This window comes from Mustela nivalis (genome assembly GCF_964662115.1).
Source record: "Mustela nivalis genome assembly, chromosome: 18".
Lineage (NCBI taxonomy): Eukaryota > Metazoa > Chordata > Mammalia > Carnivora > Mustelidae > Mustela > Mustela nivalis.
In genome coordinates this window covers 37,624,901-37,637,066 of record NC_139037.1, presented here as the reverse complement: position 1 = coordinate 37,637,066, position 12,166 = coordinate 37,624,901, and the positions used below count along the sequence as shown (strand labels likewise).

Genomic DNA, 12,166 nt, shown 5'->3' with positions numbered 1-12,166 from the left:
AAAATAAACCTATAATGCAAAATCACAACTGAAATTTTGTTGTAAAACTGAAGTTATGGAATGGGGCCATACCACTTCATCTGGTCTTCAACAGAACATAAGAAAATGTTACCAAACACTTATTCCTTGCTTCTACTACTAGCTTATTCTATGAGAGAATGTCTTATTTGCAAGAAGTAACATAAACTACATAACAACAGGCTCAAATTATGAAAAATTATTTAATGACAGTATTCTTGAAATTACATGCCTGTAAAGAATATCACAACAGTCCCACAATAAAGTTTGTTTCTGGGAGAATATCCAGCAGGGCTCACTTGAATAGCAATTGGGAGTCAGAACTCTTCTGTGTGTGTATGATGGTACTCTCAGTTTGGTTTAATTTTTGTGGGGGATGGGCTGAGAGAAAACAGTTTTAACTAAAAATATATGCACAGTTCATTAAACTTTACTAAAGAACAAATCTTCTACATTTTTAGGCTATCTTTCAAAATCAGTCCTTTGTTCTGAATTATCCATTAACTTGTGGAGATTCAGGCTCACCCCCGTATTACTAAAATACATATTCATAAAACTTTTACAGTTGTGCTGTTCTAGTTACAAATAGCTTCTACTTTTCTAGGACATAATTTCACTTTGTTTAAGCAAGAATTCATTAAAGAAGCTATAAATAACCTTTAAATATTTAGCCATGAATAGAGGGTGGACTGGCATTGATGGCTTATTTTAGTACTAATGCAGAATGCTTTTTAAAAGCTACATTTCAGCATGCATCAAGCTAATGATTAACACTTGCAGTGTAATTTTCAATGTTAGAATAAATTTCTCTTTATTTTAAGGATTTTTGCTAACAGTCAATATGTTATTTCAATTATTTACTAGTAGGAAAGTAGCCTTAAATAATGAAAATGTTGGAAAATTCAAACATAAAATTTCTTATTTAAAAAATCTGGTAATTTTTCTTAGCATCTACACAACCTTCCTTCTCTCCCAAAATATAATTCTGGTTAAAAGTGAACACACCAAGGGAGAAGAATTGCCTATGGAATTACATGTGGTGCAGGTAGCATATATATGAATCAAAGACATTTCTGTATTCAATTCTGAATCATAAAGTTCACATTTTAGAGACCAAGTTTCATAAAATTTTTACTAGAAAAAAAAATGTTTTACAAAATACCATTCTTCCAATCAAACAAACCTTCCCATAGGGTACATGTAGCTTTCGGCCTCAGAGATGATAGAATGACCAACAAAGGGGAGAATTTTTTTAAATAGCCACCTAGCTGCAAAACCTACAGAAGTAGATTTTTTTTAAAGTGCCTTTAAAATGCTAAAGCAAGTAATATAATTGTTGAATCTATCTGAAATTTTAGAAGTTTCCTTAAAATGGTCCATATGGTACGCACAACTTCACAGCTGGTACAAAACTGCCTGTATTTAGTTCAAAACACAAAAACAATGCATATGAACAGTATTCTTTGAAAAATAATTCTAAATACTGCCAGTGCATCATAAGAAAACTTAGACAACAGTATTGACAGTATTCAGAGAATTAACAAAACAAGCTGAATATTAAAGTATTCAAACATTTACTTTGATTTTTAATACCACTGATAACAGTACGAGATCTTGCTGCCAAATGAATTCTGGATGCCTTATTTCAAACTACATGTAACATATTTTGTGAAACAGATTCTAAAGAAATGCAAAACTAGGTTCCAGAATGTAAACTACCATTGCCTAGGCAGGCCCTAGTTTTTCTGCTGCAATCTGGCAGCTTTGAACTTTGAAACCCTCTTTGTAGTTTCTTCTGATACTTCTGACAGAACTTCTTTTCGTTCTGGAATGGTGGGTAGCACAGGATGAACCATGGTTGGGTGTGGTGTTAAGGAGGGTGATAGAAATTCTTTTTCTATTACAGTTCCAGAAAAAGCCTAGAAGACAAAAATCAGATTATGGTAACAAAACATAAGTAAGATGCCCACAAATCATTATCCTGTATTTGCCAATTAGACACTTCTTTTTTGTCGAAAGTAAATTCTTAAGGTTTTTGAATAAATACACAAAATACAAACTGTCCAGAGAAATCAAGTACTATTAAAATGTATCTTAATTACACCACCAACTATAAGTACATTTTTATAGCATACATTTAAGAAAGCAAAATATAAAATAAATGTTTTATCTGGGATTAAACAAAAATGGGTACAAAAAACGTCCTCAACTTTCACACATTCCAATATTATGTCCAGACCATGCTGTGAAAAATAATGTATTAAACTAAAAAATGCTACTAGGGTATCAAACATGAGCTGACGAATGAGCTATCCTATGGAAGCCATGCTGCCAATAGCTTAATTTCAGCAGCAGTGACATTTCTTAGGTGGTGCTCATTTATGCAATTACTTGAGAATTTTATTGAGTCCCACCTCAATTTTATTTAAGAGATCAGCAGAAACTGAAAAATCAAGTGCTGATACTAGTGGAGACAAGCACCAGTCTCAAAATTTACCATAATTAATACAATAATGAAAATTAAATGTTCCACAAAAAAAAATGATCCTTTAATTTCAACTGGATGTCTGCTGGACTAAATCTGGCCAACTGTGTATTCAACTGAAAAAAAGTAATGTGTACAAAACGCTGGAAATATAACCAAAGATATATCTTTATATATATATATTTTTACATAAAGATCTTTTTATATAAAGGAGCACCTGGGTGGCTTAGTCAGTTAATTGTCTGCCTTCAGCTCAGGACATGATCCCAGGATCAGGCTCCCTGTTCAATGGGGGAGTCTCCTTCTCCTGTCCCTCTGCCCCTCCCTCCCATCTTGTGCTTTCCTGCATGCTCACTTTCTCAAATAAAATTTTTAAAATATATAAATCTAAATGAATGAATAAATAAATAAAGTCTATAAAAACCAAGGAGTTGGTATGGATTTTATTCTTAAAGTTTCTAGTATTTGGATTCCCCCCTTCCATCTTTTAAAACTCATTATACACAAAGTAAAATCTGACAAGTACACTTTCATGTATATTTTGCTTCCCTTTGTCTAACAAGAGTACAAATTTAGTTAAGACAATGTATCACCTGAGTTGTTTAGAAAGCCACACCCCTCCACCTTGCCCTATCAAAGAAACAAAACAAGAATGCCCTTTCCTTCCTGTAATATTTTAGGAACTTCGGTGGAATCCAAACTCTTAAAAGAAACTCAAAATCTACTTTCTCAAGACTCCTCTATTTTATCTTGATGAGCACTGAGCCTTTTGAAAAAAAAAAAAAAAAAATTTCAGCATTTAAAGATACCGAAAAGGGTATCTTTCAAAGTACTTACCATATGCATGAACTACTTGTGGATGTTAAAAAAGTGTACAGCATCTAGAATGCTGATAACAGTTCAGTACAAAATGCCAAGCTAATAAGAATGAAATAAAACTAAAGTTCCAGTCTTGAGCTCTAGCATACCATGATACATTAAGTCCTTATAAAAACCTAATTTTCAAAAATTTTGAAATAGTGAAAGTCTATACCCATTACCTGTTTTTCTAACAATTTGGAAAACTATTAAATGAGATATTTTCCAGGGCAACTGAGATCATTGTACTGGGTGGAGGGGAGGAGAATATTCTGATCATATATACTGTCCCTAAATGCTAATGACCTCCATCTCCATCTCCACTGACATTTAGTACAATTATCACCATTCAGTTACCATTTAGTTGCTGTACTATTTAATACAAGCAACAGTTTTAGATATATATAAACATATAAACATACATATAAACATATATATTTTTAGATGTATCTGATATATACCTAAATGGGTATAACACTTTTATACAGGTGTGAGTGGGAACCTTAGAATTGAAAACTTGAAATACCCACAAAACAAACAAAAAATTAGAAATCATGCCTGGGAATAATGGAAATCATACACATGACTATTTCAAAGATAGGAATTCTTACTTTGGGATCTTCTAATACCCCTCCTCCTCACACACGAAAGTATATGCAACATGGTAGGTAAGAATATGTATGTGTGCACTCATTCTTCTGAGGGATCTCCAGCTTTCATTAAATTGTAATACGATTCCACAACCCCTAAGAATACGTATGTCACTGGCACAGGCCAAAACACAGGACTTTAGATAATTATCTGCCACATATATTTTTTCATTAACTCAACTAAAGCATATAAAAGAAGTATAGTCATCTACTTAAGCCATTATAAAATGACTATGGTTTGGTCTAGTGGTAATTTATTTTAAAAAAAGCCGCTAAATGATCTGGCCAAAAATGTAACAATTATGCAAACTGAGATACTTTAAAATTCCTACTTCACAAAAAAAAATAATAATAATAATAAAAATAAAAAATAAAAAATAAAAAATAAAAAAAAAAAACAAAATAAAATTCCTACTTCACAAAAATAAAACTTTAAGATTGGTAATACTTTTCCCTACAAAAATTTTCTTGAATAATGTTACATTTTTAGACCTGCATTTATGTTTGCTAGTGACTATTAATTTTTTACAAATTATTAATTATTGAAAAAGAACAAGCAGAATGAATTAGGTTCCATGACTTTTGAGATTAAATATATGTATAAACTAAAGAAGCTGTAAGATAAACAATGCCATTAACCAGTTGATTAACTTCAATAAATAACTATGTAAGACAAAATAATTTAAAGATTGTAAGATTAATAATTTATAAACCATACCCGAGACACAACACCTATAATTTTCAAAAATTTTTTAAAAAGCAGAGGCGTATCTTTTTAATTCCAAAAATGATCTACATGAAATTGGGAAAATGAATGATAGGCCCTTCTGATATGGAGATACCACCACCTTTTTAGTCTTACAAAAACTCATGAAAGATACCATCTGAAATCAAAGAGTCAGAGACATACACACACCTCAGGTGTTCCTGATAAGGGCAAAAGTTTCTTGTGATGGTTTTCTTCTTGTTCCTCTTCCAAAATACTCTCACTAGTGTCACTACAAGTGGCCTCTTCACAGCTAATACTCCTCAGAACTCCTCGTCTGTCATCGAAGTCAGCAGCACTGCTTTCACTGGTATCACTGCAAACACTGTTCTCTCTGCTGCGAGACTTCAGGATGGACTTACGAGGGACATATTCCCCGTTCACAACATCAACGAAGACCCTACAATATCCAAAATAGATATATCCACTTTAGGTAATTCATAAGCAGAGGATAAAGTTATAATGATATTAAAAAAATCTTTTCTAGAAATTAATCTACAAGGTTACATGTAAAATTTGCAGAATCAAAATAATTTTTAGTTTCAAATAATGTGTTTCATATTCTTAAAAACATGATTTTTTTGGCCTAATAAAACAGAGCACTTTGTTTATAAGCATGTTCTCAATGACACCTAATTTGCCACATTTCCACATATACTCTAGGCCTACTTAGAAGACAATTAAGCAATTTTACAAGCGTTAAGTCATGAAAACGGGTATTTTCAAATGGTAACTTTTTCAACAACACAACAAAAAACTGGAACAGCAAAACTTAACTCCCACTTTGTGAAAAGATAAACCACCTGCCAAGCACCTTCACTGCTGTGGCAGGAAAGTGAGGCTCCAGCCCACTGGAAACACAAAGTTGTAACTAAAGTACACAACATTTTTTGACTGGATCGACTGGGAACGTTTTAAAAGCACTGGCAAAGAGGGGGAGAAGTGAGAGATCGTGCAATTTTCCAACTGCTTTCGGTAGCTCAGCAGCTCCTGTGACAGCCTCTGAAATACTAAGCCAACTCTATCCGAATACCTCGCTTTTCAGTGATAGCCTTCTGCGTTACCGACAACCTTTTTCCTATACATGTTGAGTTACGAAGAGGAGGACGGGAACAGCAGATTGTTCTACTGCCTGCGAATACCACTCACCTATAAATGTCAGCAGGAGTCCTGATAGTAGGCAGCTCTTGGGCAGAATGACCACTGCCAGAGCTGTTCTTTCGTTTACGTTTGGCTTCTTCTTTCTTTTCACTGAATTTTAAAGTGGTATTTTTCCCAGTATTTATTCGGACCTAAAAATTTCACAACATAAAATAACAACCCTTTTGAGAAAGTAAATCAAAGTCAAAACTTAAACAAATAAACCCTATAAGAAGAGAAACAGTTTAAATTTTTTGACACTGAAATGATGTGCATTATTAGGATTAAAAAGTCCTTACCCTTAACATACTTTTACTACATTAAATTATGTCTTCTTTAATGACCAATTCTAATCTTCAGTGACTTTATTATTGTGTTGAAAGCAAATTACATTTAAACTAAATGATTGATTTATTATAAGCTTTCATATCACCCCATTACTTTGACATAAAATTTTGGCTTAAATCATGCATTTCAAAACAAAGAACACAATTAACCAAAGAAATATTTGGTAAGAATATAAAATTTAAGTCATAAAAGCATTATTAAATAATATTTAACTTCAGAATTTTTAAAATACCTCTAGTTTTTAGAAACTGGACTAAAAAATAAAATAAAATAAAAAATCCTGTAAGATTATCATGTTATTCTTCTATTCCTATTCAGCATTTTACTGCACTTTCCACATGAAGGACTTCTCTCTCTCTCTCATAACATTCCTAAAAATATTATTACTTCTTCCTATTTTATTGACACGCAAATAAGAAAAAGTTTAAAGCCTGAAATAAGAATCATAAAATAAACTTCTTTTTCTGGTTATTAGGTCAATTTTTTCCAAAGAATTCACAAGATGTTTCCTTTAGTCTGAAGTATTAAAATATTTAAAAAATAATAATAACTTATTTCACTTCATATTAGAGCAGGGATAACTTAAGGGACCTAAGAAATATCAAATATGTCTTAAACATGTTTCATTAAATAATAATCACGGATACTTAAGACTGATACCATAGAACCTTAACTCTGCTCTAGGCAATCCCTGCAGAGGTACCTTGTGGTACAAAGAGCACTACACTGACACAAAGGGCTTTCTGTTTCATTACTAGCCAGCTCTACGGACTTCTAGGCCTTAAGTTTCCTTGAGAAAGATGAATTCCTAGTTGCTCCTTGGAGCAGCGTTGTAGAATGAGGGAATGGGTTTAAGGTAGTCTATCCTTCCTCCAATCAGAACTAACCTATTTTGATCTATTTTAAATACTGGGATTCTATAATAAGTACGAAGGGAATAAAAAGTCTTTGATACTAAAAAAATGCTTAAAAACCCTGTATTAGAAGATCTCTATAATAACCCCCAGCTCTAAAATGCCAAAATTCTAAAGTTATGATTAGTCACAGATGTTTATATTTATTTTATCAGAAAAGGAGCTACTTTTTACTTCCTCCTAAATTTTTCAACTTTGCTCATGGCACTCCTATTCATGTTGTGCCCACACAGAAAATAACAACCTGGCATCATTAGGAATATAACTAAAGCAGTCACTTTAACATCCAAGTACATCAAAACACCCACAATATAATTAAATCTAGAATTCGTAAGAAAATTCTCACCTGGCAATTCACAGACCTGTGCCCCAGGGCTAATAATGCATTATATGTTTATAAAAAAATTTTAAAATTAAAAAAAAAATAAAACCTCTGAATGAAGGACAGGTGAAATTACAGTAGTTGCTGCTCAAATCTGATTCCCTTCTAGACCCCAAACAATTGGAATTCTATTGTGGCTTCAGATAACAATGGACCAAAACCAATTACGGAGACTTTGGACTCCACACATCCTCCTTTTTCTTTTTAGAAAAATTGGCCAGAGAAAGACGCAAAAGATGGTCTTCTTGTTTGGCACTATCAACAATATTAATCACTGCTGACACTGTTCTTTTAAAGAAAATTACAGATGATACTGAATATTTAAAATATATACAGAATTAATAAAATGTATACAAACCCTCTTAGGTTCGACAGTATGAGAAAAATATATTGTTGGTATAGAATGATCTCCAACCCCTAGAGCATCCTGGTCATTTTCATTATCGCCACCACCACCACCATCACCACCACCATCATCATCATCATCATCTTCATTACTGTGGTAAGAATTTGAACCGTTCACTGGATGAATGCCATTCATTTGACCACTGAACAGTTCTGAATGTGTAACATCCTTATAACAGCTGCTTGAAGTAACAGAGTCTGTCACTTGATGCATCACATGCGCATTTATATTCTGATCTTCCTTTTCTTCTTCAGAAGATGTCGTATCCTCTCCATTTGCAATCACAGTACCAGGCTTACTAGTAAAGAAATAGAAAATTAACAAGATCAAACAAACACATCAAAATTCTCCATATTCTCCATATTAAAATTCTCATTTCATTTCAATGGGTAAAAATTAAGATTGAATAAGATATATATTTAAATAGAATTCTAAGTCTATAAAAATGTTTTGAAATAAATTAACAAAAAAACCCTACACTATTCTGTATGTAGTAGTTACTCAAACACTTAGTAGAATACAGATGAATTTTTTAATCTTTGCAAGAGGACATGGCCACACACAATACAATATAAATAATACAATCAAGAGATTTGTAAGAAATTCACAGAGAATATGTTTCTCTATTTAAAGACGAGAAATTAAAGCCCAGAAAATTAACACATTCTTATTTTCTACTTCTATATTTGGAATATTTTACAAGCATGTATTACTGTAATTTTAAAAAATGAAGGATTTGTATGTATACACATGAATATAATTATACTTATACAAACACATGTACATTTTTCATGCTTCATTTCTACAAAGGATTTGAAAACCTTACAAAAATAACAAAACCAAAAATGCAATAGAATTGAAATAACATCATGCAAAAATAGAAAGAGAATCGTGACCAAGAAAATAACAAGATTCAAGACTGATCTAAAAAAATGAAATTGTATCAGTTAATCAAAAGACCTAAGAATTTATAGGTGAAATGGTAGAAAAAATATATATACTTTGTGCTTCATGTCCTATTTTTCACAGAAATTAATTACTGCATATGGTACATCATTTAAGCCAAATAATATAGAACTTCTGTAGTCACAGATTTCATTGAGCATTCTGACAATTCCAAGTGAGTGCTAATGTATATATTTCAAATAGGAGTTTGGAAAAGTTTTCCATATATATAACCATCTGACCAGATTACAGATTGTCTGCTCAATAAACAGAAAAGTTTGCAAAGGAAAGCAAGGATAAATATTTTACAGCAACGAATCCAGAGCAGCTTTTCTTTTTCACAAGTCACTCAAATATATAGCATTATCCTGACTATAGTATAAAAATACTTCATGTAAAATGTAATATATAAAACATCCATAATTATTTTAAGTCAACTATCAGATATATCTTAGGACTTCATTATGTAATATATGGCTGAAATCTTATAATTAAAAAAATAGGAATAGTGATTTTAAGTATTTCTGTACACACATATATATGCATGGGCTTGACACAAATGCACAGCCCTAAAAGAAAATATTCTAAAGAATATTTATTTTAGAGCGGTAGGATTATTGATACTTTAATATATTATACTTTTCTCTATTTTCTTCAATGAGCATGTATTGTTTTATTAATGAGGAAAGAGATTAACAAGCAAATGTGTTTAGAAATAAATTCTCTTGGAAAGATGATTTGTCATTAGGTACCTATCAAGTTCACCCAGTAATTCTTCCTGTCTCTCTAGTTCTTCAAGTCGAGCCCACAGTTCCTTATCAGCAAGCAAATTCTTAGATTTTACATCATTTGCAAAATCTGCTTCAAAAATCTCTGAAGTTTTTGGTTTGGAGTGAGGTTTATGAGCAATTCGGTGTTTTGCTATTTAAAAAAAAAAAAAAAGGAAAGACATGGCTGTTAATAGCTAACTTTGAAAAGGCACAAATGTAGACTTAGTAATAAGACTTTCTTTTGAGGAGAGGGGATGTTGACACAGGAGGCATGGTTTTAAAGGTAAGCAAAGATAACTCCAAGGATGTATATATCTCACATCTTGCTACTCAAAGTGTGGTCCAAGGACCAGCAACACTGGTATCCCCTACAGAACATTTCAGAAGTACTAACTCTCAGCCACCCCCCACCATCTGCTGAATCATAATCCTCTGTTTTAATAAGAGCCCAAGAGGATTCATATGCACATTAAAGACCCTGAAGAGCTACCTGAGAGCTTCAAAACTTCCTAAGTAAAAATGGCCATAAGGTACCCTACTTACAACATAAAATTCAACACAAATAACACACATCTTCCATCCTTAAGAGAATTTAGTTACGAAAGTTACACATCAAAGCCCTGTCACAGGATACTTTCAACTCTAAGGTACTGCCAGGCATGATCACCCTAGGAGGAATCTATGAAGGCTAATCCCTGGAAAGCTGGACTGTAATTTTATATATGAATATTTTTACTTTTTAAATTGCTTTATCTTATTTGTAATCCTCATGTGAGGGCAGGAGATAAAGAAAATCTGAACTCAAATCCATTTGCTTTTCATTTAAAAAAAAAAAGGACTTTTTAATAAAGCAAATTCTAGCTTTGAAGAAGGCAATGGGAAGAAGTCTAAAATGCTGTTATGAGATACGGTTAACAGATGACCTCCACCATATATTCAAAAGTAGAACACTGTTTCATAAATCTGAACATATCAAAAATATGCTTTATGGCCTATTATTCTAACTATCACCAATAAAGCAATATTAACAAGTTTCATATTTTAGACTGTAAAACACAAAAATCTCTCATTGGTCACCACGAACAAAAATTTTAACTTGTCCTTCTGTTCTTTAACTAATGTATGTCTCCTTCCTTTCATCTTCTAAAGCCACTTGCTATTAATTTTGATGCTTTATTACTAGAGATACTATATCTAGAATATAGCTTCTAAAATTATCTCTCTTCCAACCAGTAAGTCCTCTTCAGAGTTAATTACTAAAAATAATATGGACTTTACACGTCAAAATAACTGTTAAAAGTAACTGTTTCCTACAGTAGTAAATTATAAACCATTTCTGTAAGACTTTTAAAAATTTCACTACTTTAACACTTTACAACTGACAAGGGAACTACTCACTCACTGCCTTTACCGAAGTAAACCCAAACACATAAACCCATCCTTATCAAGAGAGGGCTATTAGGTGAGCCTGGGAAACCACCTGTATCTGGAACAGCACTGCAGGCAACACAAAATAAATGGCTGAAAAATTCTTAGGTTATCTTCATTCTTTCTTCCAAAAACACATCTAAAGCTACAGGTTTAAAAGAACAACAACTAGCAGAAGATATATTATGACTCAACTGAGGTCAGTGATTAAATTAGGAGCAGAACCATGTATGGAATACACATTTTCTGAATTTTAGATATTTGGATCATTAAGAACTTTGAAGAAAGCCATATCATCTCACCACGTAAATGGATCAGTTTACTGGCATCAAGGTTTCAATCAAAAAGTTACTTCTCTTCTAATGTTTATATTTTAAAATATATTAAAATATACAGCAATTTATATCAAAGTTATAAAAAACGTAATAATAATAAATTAATAAATAAATGAAACAAATGTTTGTTATCTAATGAATTTAAAAGTATCATATAATCCTAAATGACTCATAGAAGATTCCCTGAAAATCAACATAAATAGCAAATATTTAAATAACTAGACATAAAACAATCTAAACTGCTTACCTTTAAATTCAAAGTCACTTTTAATTTCTTCTCTTATATCAACAATATCACCTGCAGCCTAATTTTTTAAACAAAAAAAAAGCGCATTAACAATTTGAATCTTCAATACATTAAAATTATTTTAAGTGCAATCATACAACCTAGAAAAATGTCTGAGAGCATCTGAAACAAGGGATTTGTTCCAGGGCTATAAGATTTTTTTCCAACATAAAAACTGTTCTAAAAAAACTAGAAGATTGGAAAAAAATACTCACATCACTCATTTTTTGCAAATCTTCTGTGAATTCAACTCTGGATTCAAAATTTTTCATCACTTTTTTTAAATCATCTATTGTTTTTCTTACATCTGAAATAAACAAAAACAACCATTATGTAAAACGTGGCATACATATGTAAGACCTACAGTATCATTAACTATAGTCCTATCATACTGCAAATATAATGTCTAAATAATAATGCTTTTAAAAAGATTCT

The 12,166-nt window shown here is 31.8% G+C and overlaps 1 protein-coding gene across 7 annotated transcripts in view; it reads right to left on the bottom strand.

Annotated features, from left to right (window-relative positions):
- Positions 1–202: 202 nt before the first annotated feature.
- Positions 203–12,166, bottom strand: part of URI1 (URI1 prefoldin like chaperone) — an 88,015-nt gene continuing 76,051 nt past the window's right edge. For all 7 annotated transcript variants that reach the window (XM_082711211.1, XM_082711210.1, XM_082711209.1 and 4 more), the window contains 7 exons: positions 11,947–12,038; positions 11,693–11,750; positions 9,665–9,833; positions 7,920–8,265; positions 5,927–6,069; positions 4,928–5,177; positions 203–1,937 (listed from right to left, as the gene is read on the bottom strand). In XM_082711211.1, coding sequence (XP_082567337.1) covers positions 1,755–1,937; positions 4,928–5,177; positions 5,927–6,069; positions 7,920–8,265; positions 9,665–9,833; positions 11,693–11,750; positions 11,947–12,038 — 1,241 coding nt within the window. In that variant the 3' untranslated portion in view covers positions 203–1,754. The remainder of the gene's footprint in view (positions 1,938–4,927; positions 5,178–5,926; positions 6,070–7,919; positions 8,266–9,664; positions 9,834–11,692; positions 11,751–11,946; positions 12,039–12,166) is intronic.